Source organism: Oncorhynchus mykiss, chromosome 22, assembly GCF_013265735.2.
Source record: "Oncorhynchus mykiss isolate Arlee chromosome 22, USDA_OmykA_1.1, whole genome shotgun sequence".
NCBI classification, from domain to species: Eukaryota; Metazoa; Chordata; class Actinopteri; order Salmoniformes; family Salmonidae; genus Oncorhynchus; species Oncorhynchus mykiss.
The window spans coordinates 32,217,730-32,241,732 of record NC_048586.1 but is presented as its reverse complement, the minus strand read 5'-3'; the positions used below and the strand labels follow the sequence as shown (position 1 = coordinate 32,241,732).

General features: G+C 42.5%; 1 protein-coding gene across 3 annotated transcripts in view; it reads right to left on the bottom strand.

The window, feature by feature from the left end:
• The window catches only part of znf385b (zinc finger protein 385B), a 157,061-nt gene that overhangs the window by 70,623 nt on the left and 62,435 nt on the right, over positions 1 to 24,003 (bottom strand). Inside the window, exon 1 of one of the 3 annotated variants that reach the window (XM_021579543.2) lies at positions 6,992 to 7,644. The exons of the other annotated variants lie outside the window; for them this stretch is intronic. Coding sequence (XP_021435218.1) covers positions 6,992 to 7,031 — 40 coding nt within the window. The 5' untranslated portion in view covers positions 7,032 to 7,644. Of the gene's footprint in view, positions 1 to 6,991; positions 7,645 to 24,003 lie in introns of those variants that run through there. 3 annotated transcript variants of the gene reach the window in all.

Genomic DNA, 24,003 nt, shown 5'->3' with positions numbered 1-24,003 from the left:
AGAGACAGAGAGATAGTCCCCATTCATCCATAATACATGTACTCACCATGTAGTATATGAGACGTTCAACCAGAGCTAGTCAATATTTGATGAGATATACACTGGAAATTATAAAACTTGATTATGCAAATGTTCCTTCAATGAAAACCCATTACCTGGCCACTTGAATAATGATGGAACAGGCAGGCTGTCCCTTTAAACTTTAATTATGTATATGCAGCACGATGAGAGCGAGAGAGTGAGAGAGAGGGCGAGACAGAGGGAGAGAGAAAGAGAGAGAGGGAGAGAGAAAGAGAGAGAGGGGGAGAGAGAAGGCGAGACCCCCCCTGTTTCAGGTAGTCTATGTGCCGGAGGGCTAGGGTCAGTCTGTCCTATCTGGTGTAATTATTCTGTATTATCTGGTGTCCTTCTAATTCTCCCATCTCTCTCTCACACTCTCCCCTCCCGGAGGACCTGAGCCCTAAGACCATGCCTCAGGACTACCTGGCCTGACGACTCCTGGCTGTCCCTGTCCCCAGTCCACCTGGTTATGCTGCTAATCAAATTTTATTGGTCACATACACATGGCTTGCAGAAGTTAATGCGAGTGCAGCGAAATGCTTGCTGAAATGCTTGCTGAAATGCTTGCTGATCCAGTTTCTGCTGTTCTGCCTGCGGCTATGGAACCTTGACCTGTTCACCGGACCTGCTGTTTTCAACCCTCTTTCTTCAACTCCCTCTCTCTTTACCGTACCTGCTGTCTCGACCTCTGAATGCTCGGCTATGAAAAGCCAACTGACATTTAATCCTGAGGTGCTGACCTGTTGCACCCTCCGCAACCACTGTGATTATTATTTGACCGTGCTGGTCATCTATGAACGTTTGAACATCTTGAAGAACGATCTGGCTTTAATGGTCATGTACTCTAATAATCCCCACCCGGCACAGTCAGAAGAGGACTGGCCTCCCCTCAGAGCCTGGTTCTTCTCTAGCTTTCTTCGTAGGTTCCTGCCTTTCTAGGGAGTTTTTCCTAGTCACATTGCTTCTACATCGGCATTGCTTGCTCTTTGGGGTTTTAGTCTGGGTTTCTGTATAAGCACTTTGTGACATCTGCTGATGTAAAATGGGCTTTATAAATAAATGTGATTGAAATTGATTGAGAGAGAGAGAGAGAGAGAAAGTGCGAAAGAGAGGGAGGGAGAAAGAGAGAGAGACGGGTCAGAGAGACAGATACCTATTTCACAAAGAATTTAGTATGTTACCTGTAAAATATTTATATGATCCCCTTTGAAACAGTCACGTTGCGTGACAAGGGGTGAGAGAAAAATAAAAAACAACTACTTTGACCCTGTGATTGTGACAGTTGTCATGGCAACCTGACAGCGACAGTGTTGATTAAGTTCTAAATTCCTCTGATACTGTTTTTATGTTTGTTTTTTTGTACAAAAAATGTAGTGGGTAGCTATGCTAAGAGGAGTCTTGCTGAGTCTTTATGTTGCTCTTACTGCTTAATTAAGTAAGTGAAAGCCCTAAGAATGGAGGTTGATTAGCCTCCAATGGTGTTCTCCACAGAGAGAGAGAGAGAGAGAGAGAGAGAGAGAGAGAGAGAGAGAGAGAGAGAGAGAGAGAGAGAAAGAGACAAAGACACAGAGAGAGAGAGAGACAGAGACACAGAGAAAGAGAGACAGAGAGAGATAATGACAGAGCGAGAGAGAGAGAGAGATAGCTCCCTGCAGGCCACAGGCAAACAGACAGCCAGCCTCAGAGCAGAGCACTTCACAGCTGAACTGAAGGAAACAGGTCTCAGGAGAAGCCTGATGGAACGTTAAGCCAGCTTCTAATTTACTCTCTAAATGTGCTTTTCCCACAAGTTCATCCTCTATTTCAGATAGGCTGCATAATGATCGTTTCATTATAGAAGTTAAAACTCCTCAGAGAGAGGTTCTCGAGGATGGGCTATTAGTATAATCGCATCAATAGGGGGTTTAGAGAAAGCAGCTTGCTATACATACCCCACTTCATAGTCATCGAGCCACAGAGGCTTTACGTCTGAAATGTCACACCACTCGATGATCAATGGCCTCTCCAAATGCCTTTATGCCTTCTAGCAGCATGGTACCAGACTGTCATGTGAAATGTTTAATACAATGTCAAACAACTCACACCCAAATCCACCAAGGAACAGAGTGGGAGTAAGAGTACTTTGTTCAGTCCTCTTCGTGGCAGAAACAGCAAAGAAATGAATTAACAGTAGAAAGGTCGAAGGACCCCACTTTGAGCCAATGAGGAGTGTGATAATGGCGCCCGAAGGAAAAGGCTGCCGTTTTACGATCCCGTAACCAATTGTGCTATTATGTATGTTTTTTCGCGTTATTTGTAACTTATTTTGTACATAATGTTTCTGCCACACCGTGTATTATGACCGAAAATAGCTTCTTGATATCAGGGCAGCGATTACTGGAGGAATTCTTCTTCTTCAACAAGTCTGACGGGAAGGATTTACTCCAGACACCTGACAAGGCCCTCATCCCCGTCATTCGAAGGAGGAAAAGATGGAGGTATTGTGGGTAACGGTCCAGGTGACTTGTAAGGATCCGTCGCCGAGAGGGTAATCTACCTTTACCATTGGTCCTATTAGCCAACTTACAATCAATTGATGATAAAATAGACAACTTAAGCATGTACATCCTACCAACGGGACATTAAAAACTGTAATTTCACAGATTCGTGGCTGAACGACGACATGATTCACATACAGCTGGCGGGTTTTAAGCTTTTGCGGCAGGATAGACCAGTGGCCCCTGGTAACACAAGGGGCGCCGGCCTAAGCATATTTGTAAACAACAGCTGGTGCACAAAATTTAAGGAAGTCTCAAGGTTTTGCTCACCTGAGGTACAGTAACTCATGATAAGCTATAGACCACACCATTTACCAAGAGAGTTTACATCTATATTTTTCAGAGCTGTCTTAATACCACCGCAGACCGTTGCTGGCACTAAGACCGCACTCAATAAGCTGTATACGGCCATAAGCAAACAGGAAAACGCTCATCCAGAGGCGGCGCTCCTTGTGGCCGGGGACTTTAATGCAGGGAAACTCAAATCAGTTTTACCTAATTTCTATCAGCATGTTAAATGTGCAACAAGAGGGGGAAAAAAACTCTAGACCACCTTTACTCCACACATAGAGATGCGTACAAAGCTCTCCCTCGCCCTCCATTTGGCAAATTGGACCATAATTCTATACAAGCAAAAACTAAAGCAGGAAGCACCAGTGACTCGATCTAAAAAAAAAAGTGGTCAGAGGAAGCAGATGCTAAGCTACAGGACTGTTTTCCTAGCACAGACTGGAATATGTTCCGGGATTCCTCCGATGGCATTGAGGAGTACACCACATCAGTCATTGGCTTCATCAATAAGTGCATCGATGACATCGTCCCCACAGTGACCCTACGTACATACCCCAACCAGAAGCCATGGATTACAGGCAACATCCACACTGAGCTAAAGGCTAGAGCTGACGTTTTCAAGGAGCGGGACTCTAACCCGGAAGCCTACAAGAAATCCCGCTATGCCCTCCGACGAACCATCAAACAGGCAAAGTGCCAATACAGGACTAAGATTGAATCACACTACACCGGTTCCGACGCTCGTCTTATGTGGCAGGACTTGCAAACTATTACAGACTACAAAGGGAAGCAGAGCCACGAGCTGCCCAGTGACATGAACCTACCAGGCGAGCTAAATAACTTATATACTCGCTTTGAGGAAAGTAACACTGAAACATGTATGAGAGCACCAGCTGTTCCGCATGACTGCGGGATCACACTCTCCACATCCGATGTGACCTTTAAACAGGTCAACATTCACAAGGCCGCAGGGCCAGATGGATTACGAGGACATGTACTCCGAGTATGCGCTGACCAACTGGCAAGTGTCTTCACTGACATTTTCAACCTCTCCCTGTCTGAGTCTGTAATACAAACATGTTTCAAGCAGACCACCATAGTCCCTGTGCCAACGAACACTAAGATAATCTGCCTAAATGACTACCGACCCGTAGCACTCATGTCTGCATCCATGAAGTGCTTTAAAAGGCTGGTCATGGCTCACATCAACACCATCATCCCAGAAACCCTAGACCCACTCCAATTTGCATACTGCCCCAACAGATCCACAGATGATGCAATCTCTATTGCACTCAACAATGCCCTTTCACACCTGGACCAAAGGAACACATATGTGAGAATGCTATTCATTGACTACAGCTCAGCGTTCAACACTATAGTGCTCTCAAAGCTCAACACTAAGTTAAGGACCCTGGGACTAAGCACCTCCCTCTGCAACTGGATCCTGGACTTCCTGGCGGGCCGCCCCCAGGTGGAACAACACATCCGCCACGCTGATCCTCAAACGGGGGCCCCTCAGAGGTGCATGCTCAGTCCCCTCCTGTACTTCATGGCCAGGCACGACTCCAACAGCATCATTAAGTTTGCCGATGACACAACAGTGGTAGGTCTGATCACCGACAACGATGAGGTCAGAGACCTGGTCGTGTGGTGCCAGGACAACAACTTCTCCCTCAACGTGATCAAGACAAAGGAGATGATTGTGAACTACAGGAAAAGGAGGACCGAGCACGCCCCCCATTCTCATTGACGGGGATGTAGTGGAACAGGTTGAGAGGTTCAAGTGCCTTGGTGCATCACCAACAAACTATCATTGTCCAAACACACTAAGACAGTCGTGAAAAGGGCACGACAAAACCTATTCCCCCTCAGGAGACTGAAAAGATTTGGCATGGGTCCTCGGATCCTCAAGAGGTTCTACAGCTGCACCATCAAGAGCATCCTGATTGGTTGCATCACTCCCTGGTCTGGCAACTGCTCGGCCACCGACCACAAGGCACTACAGAGGGTAGTGCGTACGGCCCAGTACATCACTGGGGCCAAGCTTCCTGCCATCCAGAACCTCTATATCAGGCGGTGCCAGAGGAAGGCCCTAAAGATTTGTCAAAGACTCCAGCCACCCTATTCATAGACTGTTCTCTCTGCTACCGGCAAGTGGTACCGGAGCTCCAAGTCTAGGTCAAAAGGGATTCTTAACAGCTTCTACCCCCCAAGCCATAAGACTCCTGAACAGCTAATCAAAGGGCTACCCAGACCCTCTTTTACGCTGCTGCTGCTACTCTGTTTATTATCTATGCATAGTCACTTTAACTCTACCTACATGTACATATTACCTCAATTACCTCAACTAACCGGTGCCCCCGCACATTGACTCTGTACCGGTACCCCCTGTATAAAGCCTCACTATTGTTATTTTACTGCTGCTCTTTAATTACTTATTATTTGTTATTTTTATTTCTTATTCTTATTCATTTTTTTTTTTAACTGCATTGTTGGTTAGTGGCTCGTAAGTAAGCATTTCACTGCAAGGTGACTGTGACTGTGTAACTTTGCTGAATGGACCCATCAGTCTTATCTTTGATATCATTATTATAATAGTAGTAAATACACAGGATATTATATTAACCATTCCTTGTGCCAATAGTAGATGTTGAGCACTAACCTAAAACCTGTGTTGGAAAAAGTACCCAATTGTCATACTTGAGTAAAAGTAAAGAAACCTTAGTAGAAAATGACTCAAGTTAAAGTGAAAGTCATCCTGTAAAATACTACTTGAGTAAAAGTCTAAAAGTACTTGGTTTTAAATACACTTAAGTATCAAAAGTAAAAGTATAAATAATTTCAAATGTATTATATTAAGCATACCAGAAGACACCATTTAAAAACATTTTTACGGTTAGCCAGGGCCACACTACAACACTCAGACATCATTTACAAATTAAGCATTTGTGTTTAGTCCACCAGATCAGAGGCAGTAGGGATGACCAGGGATGCTCTCTTGATAAGTGTGTGGATTAGACAATTTTCCTATCCTGTTAAGAATTCAAAATGTAACTAGTACTTTTGGGTGTCAGGTAAAATGTAAGGAGTAAAAAGTACATTATTTTATTTATGAATGTAGTGAAGTAAAAGTAAAAGTTGTCAAAAAAATGAATAGTAAGGTAAATTACAGATACCCCAAAAAACGACTTGAGTTGTACTTTAAAGTATTTTTGACTTAGGTACTTTACACCACTGCCTAAAACTAGCTTTAATGTTGAATCAAGGATAGCGCATCAAGTGGGGAGCCTTCTATTTTCAATGTTTCATTGAGGAGCCCATGACATCCCAAATAGTAGCTTTTCTTTACAGCTCTTTCATAACATCATAAAACAGCAATAAAGAGTTATTGTCTGTTTCAAGCATCTGTTAATTAATAAACTACAATCATCATAATAAATATTATATCAGAGAAGATAAGATACTGTTACATACTGTAACAACCACCCAGATATATTCACCTTTCAGGCTTGTCAAAACAATTACACACAGAGCAATCAAATGATCCAGATAAAAGGGATAAAACACTCACTCACTCACTCACACACACACACACACACACACACACACACACACACACTTTCCTTCCTGTCAAGTCAACCCCCATACAGATTTCAAGCCAGTTCTATCTTTATGGAGATGCACTTGATACACACACAAGTGAGCACACACACACACACACACTCAAAAGTGCATGCGCACAGACACAGAGGCACACACACACACACACACACACACACACACACACACACACACACACACACACACACACACACAGAAACGTACGCACACACACACACAGAAATACAAACGTACGCACACACACACATACTGCTGGAACATAGAGAACACTTTATTTTACAGCATTAAAATACAAGTTTTAACAAGTGATTTCTAAGTAACTACCTTGTCAATTGCGGGCTGTAAAAAGGGTTACCAAACACCAAACATCTCAGAGGACTGGTGTGCAGCATAAGTAATATAATCAGTTTGAGCAGGTTGCATGCGGTGAAAAAGCAGTAGAAAGGATCAAGTCAAGCCATGGATAAATCCCTACTACTCACCCAGAAACATGATAACTGAACCATGGACATGTAATTTCATCTCCTGGACTATAGACAGCTGCCAGAGAGTCCCTTAGTAAAAGCACTCAGTTGACCTGTCCTCCTGGTGATCTGATTTGCTGCCCACCCTGTTTGTGGTGTGACTGACTGACTGCAGATTGACGGAGAGAGGGATGGCGGAGAGATGGAGGGGGGAGGGATGTGGTGTGGGTAGCATGAAAACAGAGATAGATCTTAAACTGGAGGAAGACAAATGAAGGTGCCCACGAAGAGTAAAAGAGAGAGAAGAAGAGGTAGAGAGAGAGAGACTGACTCCCTCTCTCTCTCTTGTCGCCAGGCAGCTGCAACCCCCCACAATGCCTCACAACCCAAACCGAGTCACAAATCTAGGTCAGGCTAACTAACACTCATTCTGGATGAGGAAACAACCAAAAACGCCAAGCCTGAATCGAGCCGATCAAATCCTCCTTATCTTATCGTCATCAGGATGGGATCCCCCAGTCTGGTGAGTCTGAATCAATCCATTTCACAAGGCAGCCTTGTTGCTGTGCTGGCTGTGATTCAGGATTCAGGCAGAAGGAGTCTCCAAATCAGCCTTCAGTGATTGATGCGGCCCAGTGTAACAATGTTACAGGACAGGGGATAGTGTCAGGAGCCTACTAGTGATTACCACGTACAGAAAGAGAGAGAGAGAGAGAGAGAGGGAGAGAGAGAGGGGGGAGAGAGAGGGGGGAGAGAGAGAGAGAAAGAGAGAAAGAGAGAAAGAGAGAAAGAAGAGAGAGAGAGAGCGAGAGAGAGAGAGAGAGAGAGGGGGGGGGAGAGAGAGAGGGGGGAGAGAGAGAGAGAAAGAGAGAAAGAAGAGAGAGAGAGAGAGAGATACAGAGAGAGAGAGATACAGAGAGAGAGACAGAGAGAGAGAGAAAAAGAAAGAGAGAAAGGAGAGAGACACGTCACATAAACTTGAAAGTATTCTTACTTAACACTTGGTGAGAGGAGTTAACATTTTAAGTTCACGGGAGAGAAGGAGAAAGAGAGAAGAGAGATAGAAGAGAGAGATGGAGATGCCTAGTCTGACCAAGCTTCACAGGAAGGGGTATAAAGGACAGAAGTAAACTTCATTCCACGTTTGAACTTCACACGCTGAGAGATTGGCTGTGTTGTAATGTGAGGTAGTCCCTCGTGGGCAGCTCTCAGTAACGTAGCTCCATCAGTCCAGTCGGGGAGAAAAACACAAATTCACTGTCACTTTATTATATTGTATCTTAAGGGAACATTTATCAAGTGCACACTTGCATCACTTGAATTCACAAAAGAGCACTGACAGAAAGACAGGGATGGATGGAGGGAGGAAGGAACGAGGGAAGGAGGGGAGGGAGGGAGGTCATGCATGTCTGCATGTTTTCTGTATGTGATGTATTTCCTAAAACTGAATTGCAATTAAGATTGTGTTACCTGACAAAAACCCTCCTGGCTCGTGAGAAACACAAGATGCACAAGATCCAAGAATACAACAGCAGCACATGGTGTGTAAAGCCTAGAGTTTAGAATGAGCAGATAGAAAGCAGTTGGTTTCCAAGAGTCAGGACTGCCTTATCTTTCCCATCAGTCACTACAGCAGACAGTAGAAGTGGGAACACTAGATGTGAGGACAGGGCACTAGAGAAGGAGAAAGAGGACACTCCACTAAAAATAGCAGAACGCTGAAGCGAACCAAATAACATAATCAACACACTTTCACTGGTAATTAAAAGCATTTTGACTTACTGTAGGCTTGATTGTTCACTCTGGTTGGCTGCACTCTCAGATATCCTGAGCTGGCAAAGGATTTGTGGAAGAGTTGAACTGTAGCTACTCCGCCATCAACAATGGTGTTGATTTCTCTCTCATCACAAACTATATTTCTGTCTATTTCCCCAGAGAGGTGATTCAGAGAAAGGCAATTCCCTTATATTCTGCTGGATCCAGCAGGATATCAGCCCCTGATCAGTCAAAATGTTGTGCACTGCGGTCTGTGTGTTGCCCAGCCCAAATACCTGGATTTAAATACTATTTGAAATCTTTGAGTGTTTGATCTATCCTGCCTCAAATGCCAGATGGCTTATGCTTAAGTTATGCATTTTTCTGACCATTCCATTGGGTCCATTGTGCCAGGCAAGCTCAACAAAACACAGATACAGTATTTGAAATTATGTTTAATACTATTTGAATCCGGGTTTGTTCAGTCAAATGTGTTACCCATGTCTCAGTAAAGGTCATTATGGGTTTTGACTGGTATTCCCCCCAACCTGCTGACATGACTGATGTTCTGGGGACAGTGTCGCCTACTACTCAGCGGCCCAAGCTTGTCCCCCTCTCTGGTTACAGCTGGCTGAAAGGCACACACACACACACACGCACACGAGCACGCACACACGAGCACACACACACACACACACACACACACACACACACACACACACACACACACACACACACACACACTAGCTCAGTAGACGCACTGACGGGGAACATCAGCCTAACCTTTCTCCCTTTACAACAAGATGCAAAGCTAAGCGCGGAACTATTAAAATATCTCTGGATTCCTTCCATCTGCCTATAAAATGTATGCTTCCTCGCGTTCCCACACTGTCCGACACGGCGTCTTACATTTCACAGGATCGCGTCTTGAGTTTCCTATGAAAGAGTCAAAAACTCTCCACACCACAATACTGAGACACTAGAAAAAGCACACTGTCACAGTAACTAAGTTAATTTCACCTAGTTAACATTACTGAATTTGTTTAAGTTAATTTAACACCAGCTGAGTGAGGAGACTTCACTTTGCTCAGTTGTCATTGTGTAGCTTGCCTTGGATAATATAGTATGTGTGAACACTGAGGAATCCCAGTTAATAACTGTTGGGGACTATAAGCAACCCAACCCTAGTTTACTTTTTTTGCCCAGTTTCTTCAGGTTCTTTCTCTCAAATCTTTAGTTGGTTTTTTTACCACAAAATTGGATGTTCTAAGTCCACAGCAATGCTTAAAATGCACCAGGAGACTACTTTTGAGGTCTGGAAAAAAATGTTGATTCTTGGGTGCAGTTACCCTTTAATGCAAGTGCACACCAGCGGTTTGAGCTGTGTTTCTGTTGCGCTCATGTGATTGCAGAGGTTGCACAAATGGCCACTGGATTGATGCAAATACTCATGAGATCATTCTGCCAGGAAGGCATAGGCTACTTTGAAGAAGGTAACCAGAAAAAGGTTATCATTAGCATCATCGCTAACAGCTTCACAGGGCATTCCTGTGCCGTTTCACAATTTGCAGGAAAATACGAATCACTGATGAATTTTGTTCATGTCTAATGATTAACTTGGGCACATTAATGCGTTTTCTCATGAGTTCATTACATTTAGTTGATTTTCTACTAAGTTCACTAAAAACATTTATATTGGTGAGTTCTATTTTAATGTCTAGGTTCCGTGATTCCATCCGTGTTCTCCGCAACGCAGATTTTAAAGAGCCCTAGATCAGATCAACACTGTAGACTCTCTGTCAACCTGCCATATGTCTAGTAAAAGAGACAGGCACATAAAAGCTGGATTGAATTGATATCACACCATATCAGATCAGCCTCCAAGATACTCTCACTTGTCCAACACATCGTACTGCAGGCGTTTGCTTCTCAAATCTTAAGAACCATAAACTATATCTGACATGTGAGAAGTGTCATACAAACTGTGAGTATCTCCTGCCAGCAGTATCCAATTAGGGAGCTTCATACACTGTTTTATACAGTGAATAATATTGCTCTGATATCACTTAATCCATTATACACACAATCAGAATATTATCTGTTCATTGGTTTTTTGATTAGGTTTAATATTCTTAATACCTTGTAGGCTGACAAATGAAGTATCTCCGGTTGTGTCCTAAAAGACACCATATTCCTTACACGGTGCCTATTGGGCCCTGGTCAAAAGTAGTGCACGACATATGGAATACTATAGAGTGTCATTTGGGACACAACCTCCATGTTTACAAATAAAAGCCAGTCATCATGTGGCACCCTATTCCCTTCATAGAGCATTACTTTTGACCAGGACCCATAAGGCGCTTGTCAAAAGTAGTGCACTATATGGGGAATCGGGTGCCATTTGGGACAGAGGCTCGATCTGCCTAACCCATTTCCTTAGGGTGTAGAAACACACAGAGTACTTCAGTAAGTACTTAAGACAAATTATTTTAAAAGTCTATTTGTCAATAGGAAGCGTATAACAATTGAACCATTTTACAGGTATATATTTGGTCATCCGACACTGGCATTATAATTCCTCTTGAAAGGGGTTACACATCTACCACACATTGCACTGCATGTAGGTTTATTTCAGTCCAGCATTTCACTTAAGGGTATAAAGGACTTTACGTAAAAAGGTTTTATGTAATAAAACCCTAGCTGCATGTCACAGTCAAGGTATTTTACTGTACAGTAGAACTGCTTCTCTCCATCCACATTAGCACATGACGATAGGACACCAATCCTTCTAACATTTAGGGGGATAGCAGCACAGACCCAGCCACTTCTCCAAGTGTTGGCTCTCACAGGCTTCTTCCACACATTAATGTAGACCGTCTATCTGTCTCTCTCGCAAATTAATCTTCCTTAATTTGACTGCTATCTACTTTTTTTCACAGTCCTTCCTTCTCTCCCTCTCTCTCTTGCACACTCCTTATTTTCTTAATCTATTTTATTTTTAATTTCTCTCTCCTTCTCGCTCCCTCCCTCACCCCTGTCTAACACTTGCTCACACCCTGACACTTCTCAACATTTGAATCCAAGGGGTTTCAATTACTAATTGGTCAACAAACTTCTCATCTCAAGTCAATTTGTAGCCAGTGGCTAGCCCCTGACTGTGTGTGAGAGAGCTCCTTTTCCTGCTGGGCATGGTCCGCTCATATTACCAAAGGGAGTATTGACATGTGTCATGGTGGTGGACATCCAAGCCCCTGTCACCTGCTGCTGATTGGGATGATCACTGGTGTCAGGTGAAGCACAACTGCATAATCCTGCTATGATTTCTTGATTCGTAATACAATACACTCAAAATACACACACACACATGCATGAACACACACACACCACCTCCAACTGCAACAGCATGATGCAATTTAGACTGCTGGGGAGCTGGGGGTAAGGGACGGAGAGGGAGAGGGAGATTCTAAGACTAAATCGTACATTGACATACATTGTCATATACTGTATCAGTCAAAAGTAAGGACACACTGACACATTCAAGGGTTTTTCTTTATTTTTGCTATTTTCTACATTGTAGAATAATAGTGAAGACATCAAAACTATGAAATAGCACATGGAATCATGTAGTAATCAAAAAAGTGTTAAACAAATCTAAATATATTTTATATTTGAGATTCTTCAAAGTAGCCACCCTTTGCCTTGATGACAGCTCTGCACACTCTTAGCATTCTCTCAACCAGCATCATGAGACAGTCACCTGGAATGCATTTCAATGAACAGGTGTGCCTTGTTAAAAGTTAATTTGTAGAATTTCTTTCCTTCTTAATGCATTTGAGCCAATCAGTTGTGTTGTGACAAGGTAGGGTTGGTATACAGAAGATAGTCCTATTTGGAAAATACCAAGTCGTCATTATGGCAAGAACAGCTCAAATAAGCAAAGAGAAACATTCCTTTAAGAGTTGAATGTCAGTCAATCCAGAAAATGTCAAGAACTTTTAAGGTTTCTTCAAGTGCAGTTGCAAAAACCCTCAAGCTCAATGATGAAACCTGCTATCATGAGGACCACCACAGGAAAGGAAGACCCAGGGTTACCTCTGCTGCAGAGGTTAAATTCATTACAAGCCTCAGAAATTGCAGCCCAAATAAATGCTTTACAGAGTTCAAGTAACAGACACATCTCAAAATCAACTGTTCAGAGGAGACTGAGTGAATCGGGCCTTCATGGTTGAATTGCTGCAAAGAAACCACTACTAAAGGACACCAATAATAAGAAGAGACTTGCTTGGGCCAAGAAACATGAGCAATGGACATTAGACTGGTGGAAATCTGTCCCTTGGTCTGATGAGACCAAATTTGCGATTTTTGGTTCCAACCACTGTGTGTTTACAAGACGCAAAGTAGCTGAACGGATGATCTCCGCATGTGTGGTTCCCACTGTGAAGCATGGAGGAGGAGGTGTGATGATGTGGGGGTGCTTTGCTGGTGACACTGTCTTTATTTAGAATTCAAGGCACACTTAACCAGCATGGCTACCGTAGCATTCTGCAGCAATACACCATCCCATCTGGTTTGCGCTTAGTCGGACTATCATTTGTTTTTCAACAGGAAAATGATGGAAAACACACCTCCAGGCTTTAAGATGGCACCGGAGAAGAAGGCTGACGTTTTACGTGTTCCTAACCAGTTGTGTTTTTTTATTTGTTTCTTTGCATTGTTTGTAACTTATCTTTTTATTTATTTTGTACATAAAGTTGCTGCTACCGTCTCTTATGACTGAAAATAACTTCTGGACATCATAACTGCGATTACTCACCACGAACTGTCAGAATCCTTTTTTTCCTTTAACGAGTCTGACGAGCCAAATGTGAATGACACGTCATTTTCATGAAGAGAAGGTGGAGAAAAAGGGCCCGGAGGGCGGGCTGCCTTCTGAGAATTCGTAGACAATCGAATAAACCCCCACTGCCTTCCATTCTGCTAGCAAACGTGCAATCTTTGAAAAATAAAATCGATGATCTATGAGGAAGATTAAACTACCAACGGGACATTCAAAACTGTAATATCGTATGCTTCATGGAGTCGTTGCTGAACGACGACATCAACATACAGCTGGCTGGTTATACGCTGTATCGGCAGGATAGAACAGTGGCGTCTGGTAAGACATGTATGTATTTTTGTAAATAACAGCTGGTGCATGATATCTAAGGAAGTCTCGAGGTTTTGCTCACCTGAGGTAGAGTATCTCATGATAAGCTGTAGACCACACTATCTACCTAGAGAGTATTCATCTGTATTTTTTGTAGCTGTCTACATACCACCACAGCCTGCTACTGGCACTAAGACCGCACTCAATGAGCTGTATTCCACCATAAGCAAACAGGAAAAAGCTCACCCAGAGGCGGCGCTCTTAGTGGCCGGGGACTTTAATGCAGGGAAACTTAAATCTGCCTTACCAAATTTCTATCAGCATGTTAAATGTACAACCAGAGGGAAAAAACAATGGACCACCTTCACTCCACACAAATCGGAGGGCCTGTTGTCCGGACCTCTGGCAGTCTCTATGGGGGTGCCACAGGGTTCAATTCCCGGACCGACTCTTTTCTCTGTATATATCAATGATGTCGCTCTGCTGCTGATGATTCTCTGATCCACCTCTACACAGACAACACCATTCGGTATACTTCTGGCCCTTCTTTGGACACTGTCTTAACAAACCTCCAGGGCACGACAAAGCCTATTCCCCCTCAGAAGACTGAACATATTTGGCATGGGTCCTCAGATCCTCAAAAGGTTCTACAGCTGCACAATCGAGAGTATCCTGACGGGTTGCATCCCTGCTCGGCATCTGACCATAAGGCACTACAGAGGGTAGTGCGTAGTACATCACTGGGCCAAGCTTCCTGACATCCAGGACCTATATACTAGGCGTTTCAGAGGAAGGACTCCCCTTTGTTTTTACACTTCTGCTACTCGCTATCTATTATCTATGCATAGTCACTTCACAAATTACTAACCTGTACCCCCGCACATGTACTCAGTATCGGTGTCCCTTGTATATAAGCCTCATTGTTATTATGTAATTTTCTTTTTTCTTTTTTTCTTTTTTTTTTTTTACTTTAATTAATTTAGTAAATATTTTCTTCACTCTATTCTTGAACTGCATTTCACTGTAAGCTGTTGTATTCGACGCATGTGACAAACAAAATTGGATTTGAATAGAGGGGGGAATGACAGCAGACAGCAGGGCTCAGGGTTGAGGGAGCATATGAGGGGAAGTCAAAGTCAAAAGCTTCATCTCTGTTCCGAGTCCTGACTATGGTTCCGTTCTAAACGGAACCCCATTCCCTATATAGTTCACTACTTTTGACCAGAGGTTGGTCCCTGGTCAAAAGTAGTGCACTATAATAGGGTGCCCTTTGGAATGCAACCTATGTAAGCCTGCCCTGCATGGACATAATGTAGAGCTATTGTGGCTCGTTTAACTTCAATCTGCCCTGGCACTGGCTGACAAATGGAGCCGTCACTTCCCATCTGGGGCCTCCAGTTCACCTCCTGCTGCCCTGGCTGTCCTAAACACTGCCAGTCCTCTGAGCAGAGGAGAAAAGAGCACTACGTTCACTCCCCATGTTAAACTAAGGCCCCCATAAGTCAAATGTCCCCATAAAACATGCACAGTCTGGCGTCACCCTCCTAGGACTACTGGGACAATAGCGGACATATTTCCCGGTACCTCTCCATCCATTCTCAGTACAACTGTAATGTCTTTCTACTGTATCTGAACAAAACAACCTCCTAAAACAGAGAGAGACTGGGTATGGTACCATCAGCCACCTACTGTACTAGGGCGACACACACACATTATTTCATGAACTGTCTCTATCCATACCCAGTCCTACTGTAAAAGCTCTCTCTCTATCTGATACAGGTGGTCTGTCTATCTACCCTATCTGGACATCAGCAGTAAAGCTGTTTGCAGTTAGAGTCAGCAGTTTGACCAGCAGGAAATTCAAAGTATGAGTCCAACTGGGGATACTTGGAAGAACAATATTACCGGGCATAATGACCAGTGGTGAAAACTGTTGCAGTAAATTATTGGGTCTGTAACTTAAAACCTCTTAAGGATCCGCCCCTTTTTTTCAATTTTCACCTTTAAATTAAAATATATATATTTCACCTTTATTTAACCATGTAAGCTAGTTGAGAACAAGTTCTCATTTTCAACTGCGACCTGGCCACCTAAAATCACATACCCAAATCTAACTGCCTGTAGCTCAGGACCTGAAGCAAGGATATGCATATTCTTAATACCATTTGAAAGGAAACACTTTGAATTTCATGGAAATTTGAAATTAATGTAGGAAAATATAACACATTAGATCTGTTGAAAGATAATACAAAGAAGATACCAACTTTTTTTGCACCATCATCTTTGAAATGCAAGAGAAAGGCCATAATGTATTATTCCAGCCCAGGCTCAATTTAGATTTTGGCCACTAGATGGCAGTCGTGTATGTGCAACGTTTTAGACTGATCCAATGAACCATTGCATTTCTGTTCAAAATGTTGTATCAAGACTGCCAAAATGTCCCTAATTGGAATATTAATAACTTTCAAGTTCATAAGTGTGCACTCTCCTCAAACAATAGCATGGTATTCTTTCACTGTAATGGCTACTGTAAATTGGACAGTGCCGTTAGATTAACAAGAATGTAAGCTTTCTGCAAATATCAGATATGTCTATGTCCTGGGAAATGTTCTTGTTACTTACAACCTCATGCTAATCGCATTAAGCACACATTAGCTCAGCCGTCCCGTGGGAAGGAGACCAATCTGTAGAGATCCTTAAGATGATTTATTAATAATGCTGAAAGTATGAGGACAAATCAATAATGTTTTTTTTTTCAATAAACAAATAACATGTCACAGTGGAAATCTCTACATCAAGTTTCTACAATGAGATATCTACTGTATATCACCTTCAATAGAATGCTTCTACTTTACCACAACAAAATCTGCAGGACATGTCTTAGTGCAGCTCAATGCAACGACAACCAGAGCCAACACAAACAGTCTCACAAAACAGTCTCATCAAGAAATGTCACAGACAAGACTCACAGACACAAATGACAAGCCTCATATTCTGAGAACATATGAAATATTAAGCAATTCAGGAGCAAATTTCCTTTTGAAATGTCAGAAAGGAAAATTCATTATAAAAAGACATTAAAGAAAGGAATGAATAATACTCACTGTATTATGTCCACAGTGTCCCTGTTCTGAAAGCCAAACGTCACTGAGAGAACGCTTTGATACCATGCAATGCATGACAGTCATGACAGCCTGGTGTCTCAGACATGGTTAAAGAGGTGCACAAATGGTCCTATGCAATATGATATATACATGTATGCAGGGTTCCAGGGTTCCAGTACTGTTTTCATCTCATTTCAACCAACGTTGTAAACATTGAAATTAAGGTAACACCAGAGTAAACTGCCTCCTACTCAGTCCCAGATGCTAATATATGTATATTATTATTAGTATTTGATAGAAAACACTCTGAAGTTTCTAAAACTGTTTGAATGATGTCTGTGAGTATAACAGAACTCATATGACAGGCAACAAATTGAGAAAAAATCCAAACAGGAAGTGGGAAATCTGAGGTTTGTCGTTTTTGAACTCAGCCCCTATCGAATTCACAGTGGGATATGGGTTATGTTGCACTTCCTAAGGCTTCCACTAGATGTCAACCGTCTTTATAGCATTGTTTCAGGCTTCTACTGTGAAGTGGGACCGGATGAGAGCTCTTTGAGTCAGTGGTCTTGCAGAGAGCCACGCGCTGGTCACGTGCATTTCACAGACAATGGAATTCTCCGGTTGGAACATTATTGAACATTTATGATAAAAACATCCTAAAGATTGATTCTATACTTAGTTTGACAAGTTTCTACGACCTGTAATATAACTTCTTGAACCTTTTGTCTGACTGGACCTAAACGCGCTTTTGGATTTGTTTACCAAACGCCCTAACAAAAGAAGCTATTTGGACATAAATGGACATAAATTATGGACATTATCGAACAAAACAAACATTTATTGTGGAACTGCGATACCTGGGAGTGCATTCTGATGGAGATCATCAAAGGTAAGTGAATATTTATAATGCTATTTTTGACTAATGTTGACTACGCACCATGGCGGATATTTCTTTTGGTTGGTTTGGGCTCTGAGCGCCGTACTCAGATTATGCTTTTTCCGTAAAGTTTTTTTTAAATCTGACACAGCGGTTGCATTAAGGAGAAGGGTATCTAAAGTTTCATGCATGACACTTGAATTTTCATCAACATTTATAGTGAGTATTTCTGTGAATTCATGTGGATCTCTGCACAATCACCGCATGTTTTAGAACTACTGAACGTAACACGCCAATGTAAAATGAGATTTTTTTATATAAATATGCACTTTAGTGAACAAGACATACATGTATTGTGTTACATGAAGTCCTATGAGTGTAATCTGATGAAGATCATAAAAGGTTAGTGATGAATTTTATCTCTATTTGTGCTTTTTGTGACTCCACTCTTTGGCTGGAAAAAATGGCTGAGTTTTTCTGTGGCTTGGTGGTGACCTAACATAATCATTTGTGGAGCTTTCGCTGTAAAGCATTTTTGATATCAGACACTGTGTCTGGATTAACGAGAATTTTATCTTTAAAATTGTGCCTGATACTTATATGTTTGAGAAATTTGATTTATGAGATTTCTGTTGATTTGTATTTGGCGCCCTGTAATTTCATTGGCAGTCCGAGACAGGTTAACCTGACTAAAAGGTTGTTACATAAATCTAATTTCAACTTTGGAATTCAACACTGATCAGCTTCCATACTCATTTGCGTAAAATATCTAAATAACGTTGACTAGTTGAAAATAACTAGTTGAAAATAACTACTCTAACATGTCTTAAACAAGCTGTATGTGAAAGTAAATTCTGAGTGAAATTGGGTTCATGTAGGCTATATTTACATCTGATTTGTGCAACAAAGGACACCATCATTTTAATGAGTAGTCATTCATCCATGATTTTTCTTATTTTAACCTTCATTTAATAAAAGGCAAGTCAGTTAAGAACAAGTTCTTTTTTACAATGACAGCCTAGGAACAGTGCCGTGTTCAGGCGGAAGAACACCATCCCAACCGTGAAGCACGGGAGTGGCAGCATCATGTTGTGGAGGTGCTTTGCTGCAGGATGGGACTGTGCACTTCACAAAACAGTGGAAGGAAAATTATGTGGATATATTGAAGCAACATCTCAAGACATCTCAAGACATCAGTCAGGAAGTTAAAGCCTTTTTTGTTTGTTTTTTTGGTATCCAATTGTTTAAGTAGTTACTATCTTGTCTCATCACTACAACTCCCGTACGGGCTCGGGAGAGATGAAGGTTGAAAGTCATGCGTCCTCCGATACACAACCAAACCAAGCCGCACTGCTTCTTAACACAGCGCGCATCCAACCCGGAAGCCAGCTGCACCAATGTGTCGGAGGAAACACCGTGCAACCTTGAGTCAGGAGTCTGGTGCGCGATGAGACAAGGATATCCCTACCGGCCAAACCCTCCCTAACCCGGATGACGATAGGCCAATTGTGCGTCGCCCCACGGACCTCCCAGTCGCGGCCGGTTGCGACAGAGCCTGGGTGTGAACCCAGAGTCTCTGGTGCAGTACAGCGCCCTTAACCACTGCGCCACCCGGGAGGCCAGGAAGTTAAAGCTTGTTCGCAAATGGGTCTTCCAAATGGACAATGACCCCAAGCATACTTCAAAAGTTGTGGCAAAATGGCTTAAGGACAACAAAGTCAAGGTATTGGAGATGCCATCATAAAGCCTGACCTCAATCCTATCGAACATTTGTGGGCAGAACTGAAAAAGCGTGTGCAAGCATGTTTACAACGCTGGTTCAAATCCAATGAATTTTCAGTGTTGATTCCATGCCACAATACGTTGACAAATGACTTTGAAACAACGTTGATTCAACCTGTGTTTTCCCAGTGGGATTGGTCTCTTCTTCTAGTATACAGTAGGTCTTCTCTGAGCAGGTCTCTTGAAAGATGTTCATTGTCCTATTTACAAAATGCACAAAGCACAGGGCACAATGCACATATCTACCACAAGAGGTTGGTGACACCTTAATTGGGGAGAACAGGCTCGTGGTAATGGCTGGAGTGGAATAGTTGGAATGATATCAAATACATTAAACAAATGGTTTCCATGTGTTTGATGCCTTTCCATTTGCTCCATTCCAGCCATTAATATGAGCCGTCCTCCCCTCACCAGCCTCCATTGATATCTACACTATTATGTTCATGTTGTATGTGCTTCAGCCCTTTCCCAGTAACTGTGCCTAATGTGGTTAGGGATTATTTGAATATTGGGCTGTTTTTGCAACAAGCCTCTCATACATAATTGGAGCACATTGAGAGTGTTCCTGTTTCTTTTTCCGGCTGGAGATTCAAGTGCTTTGTTGGTGTTGATTTTGGGAATTAATTAGCACGTTTGTGATTATCTACAATGCATTCAGAAAATCAAATGAATGTGTGTCACAAAGGATTCTGAAAGTTTCCCAAACAATTAGTCACGATTATATAAAACGCTTGGCTCGGTAAACGTGCCCAATAAAAGGTTTGCTGAAGTGAATACATCATGAAGGGCTCCCAGACTGACCCAGACTGACCCAGACTGCACTGTGTGAACACAATAGGCCTGAAACACGCAGATGGATTTAATACATTTGCCTTTATATTTACCAATTTATATGAACAATTATCTTCCTCTAATATCTTCTCAGATGATTCCGATAAAAAGGACTGGATCACTGTTAAAAAGGCTTTATTTATTTCAAAGGTAGATTTGTTGTTGTGACTCGGCAGTCGATGATGTGTTTGTCTGGTATTTACATCTGAACTCAGCTGTTCGCAACGGATACACAGTCACATCATCTCACATAGATCAGAGACATAATTACAGTTATTATATTAGTTACCTCAATGAGTAAACGTACAGCTGACAATACACGTTACACAGGTCGTACATGAATTGCCTCATTATGTGTATTATTGTGCAGAAGTTTGTGAGTTCGTTTAGTTTATTAGGATCCTCATTAGCAGTTGCTTATGCAGCAGCAACCCTTACTGGGGTCCACAAGTTTGTGTCCTGGTTCAGGAAGATAAATACAGAACTCACACTGTTGCACAAGCCGTGAGTTTGTTATAGCAACGCGTTGAGACAACAGGATGTTTGCTGTACTTATGGGCCCTTATTTATCAACATGAATTCTTTTTGTATACCTTCAAGAGACTTGACTGCAGCATACAAACACAGTCAGATGTCATGTTGGAAGTACAGATGAAAAAGCCCCAATGCACCAAGAGCTACCGCAGCAATCACAACTCATACATATTTCATCCAGAGTAGACTGGATCTCCTTCCTTCCCCTGTGATTCTGTGAACTGAAGTGTGTGTGTGTGTGTGTGTGTGTGTGTGTGTGTGCGCACGCGTGCTGGGGGGGTTAATGTAGTGAACACGTGTGTGTGTACTGGGGTGGGCATCTTCCACAACAAGTTTACAGAAGTGTGGTTAGATAAAACTGTTCCTTGTCAGACCTCGTCAAAGGAAACCGTGAAACCAATAATCAGCTGCCGTGGTTCACTGAACCAAGGAAGCCCCACAGTTTGTGCTCAAAGACAATGTTGATGTCATCATCAGAGGTATAATTTTGATACTTATTGCTGGAGAATAAAACAAGATTGTGTGATGATTTGATTTTCTACATGGCTGCCTGCTTTGTAACACATATAGTTCCCTGCTTTGGAATAGTTGTCATCCTTGGAAGGATCGGATGGCAAGTCAACTTCATCGAGGCAAAGCTTGTTTAATAATATATCTACTGCAAAGTCACACCATACACACTCTCAAATATGAGTCTGATAGCTCTGTTTATCCTGCAGGCAAATGTTTAGAATTTGAAGAGTTCTAGAATTTGAGGAGTTCTAGAATTTGAGGAGTTCTAGAATTTGAGGAGTTCTAGAATTTGAGGAGTTCTCTGTGACATTTTACAGGTATTAAACAGTCAACAGTTGTGGTTGTCCTTTCCAAGCTTTAATCTGGAATACATTTTCCAAACACATGTTATTAATGATGATCTCATGGTTGAACCCTCCAGGTCTAATCCAGTCTATACAGAGTACAGTTGACTGTAGGCCTCCTGGAGGTTTCAACAGCACAGAAGCATATTTCCATACTTCTGGTCCAAATGTATCCGGCTATCCATCCTCTCAATCGGTGTCACACATAGATGAGACTGAGTTCAGAACTGGTGTGTTGGAAAGTTAAAGTTCTGGAAGCAGAACCAACAGAAAGGCCTGTTTTCCATCTAGGACCACTTTGTCAGGGTGGTAGAGACTCTTACCGCTGCAGCCCAGTTCTCCCTCAGTGTGTAACCATGACATGATCATTATTATGACAGGGAATGGAACCTCACAACAGATTCATCACATTCTTCTCAAGTCTTCTTTACTGAATTTGCAATGTGCAGTCTTTTCACATACTGTATCGCAGTTGTTGTTTCTACATTGTGTATTTCTCTCTCTATCTCATTGTTACTGTGCACCTGCAACAAGACAGCTCAGTGAGAGTGCCTTTTTGAATGTTCAATACCATAAGCAAGTGAAATAATTTGACAACAAACTGCAATGAAAGCAGTGTGACCTCCATTGGCACATGGCACATTCCAATCTACTCTCTGTCATTCCTCCCAGTGTAACCTCAATTCAATTTCTATCAACACTTGTTTTTTAAACGACTGCAGTCGCCTCAGTTTGAATCAATACCATTTCTCTATTTCCCCTACTTTGATAGTGCTGTCTGCCAGAGGTGGCAACATCGTTGAAGCTCCCCTGAGCTTGGGAACGAATCTGAGTAAATCCACAGTGTTTCTGTGTGTGTGTGAGTGCGTGTGCATTCGTGTGTGTGTGCAAATCCACAGGGAGTGTAATTGGAAACGCACAGCGGAGGTGAACAAGATAAGTCTCAGGGGGGGGAACTAAAAACACCACACTATAAAGGTCCTGCCTGTCACAAAGAGCCCATTTCAAATCTCCCAAAGCCATCTAAGGACAGGAATTCAAAGTTACAGGATTGGCATCTTTTCTACGAGCAAAATACAGTAACACTTTATGGGTGAAATGCACTGCTTAGGAATCAGTGGTGGATCAGTGCATTTCACCTTGGTTAAGGAGAGAGGGTTTGGCCACCCAGAAACAGAAAAGAGACAATGATTATGGCCAACAGAAAAGACACATTATGCTGTAATGACACCAGGCAGGGATTGCTGACGTGTTGATGTGGTCTGAAGGTGAACCAGATATCCATCGGAGAGCAGTGAGAGAGGCTTAGAAGCTGCCAGTCTAAATCTGCGTCACAAATGGAACCCTATTCTCCCTGTGGGCCTCATCAAAAGTGCACTACTTTTGATCTAGGGAACAGGATGCTATTTGGGACAGCCAAGGCTCCTGTCTCTCACAGCAAAATGTGACTTACACGTCCTCTGGCTGTGGATCTGCATCGAGTGTAGTTAAACAAGAAGAGCATCAGCAGAAAACACTACATCCCACACACACACACACATAAACACACACCCAACTCCACCTACCCCCCGCCACTCCCGCCACACACACTGTCCCCATCCCCATCAATAACCGACAGAATATAAGAATATATACATGTAAAAGAGCCATTACATGGAATTAGGTGCTAGCAATAAATTGAGAGCTTTTCCCAACTTTGACAGTGATCCCAGTGCATTAAAGCAGGAATGCCCTCAGTGTTCCAGTTCAGTGGCCAGGCCTCCTCTCTGGGGTGTCATTACGCTGTTTTATCTCAAAGGGACACCTGGACTGGCCCGATACTGCATCAACCTGTCTGTCTGTACCTCAGATGGCAGGGGCCATAGGGGAGTAAGAAATAAGGTGACATTTGGGACAAACGTCCTAACTTTATAGCAGTACACTGACCATTACCATAAAACCAGAAAAATGACAGAGAATGAGATGAGAATGTGCTGGTACAACACCTAATTTCATGACTTCAAAACACACAGTGGGAGGTAGCTACAGGAGAAGAGGTGTGTGAGTGTTTTTTATGTTATCTTTGTTTAAATAGGCAAGTCACTTAATAACAAACTCTTATTTTTGATGACGGCCAAGGAACAGTGGGTTAACTGTCTTGT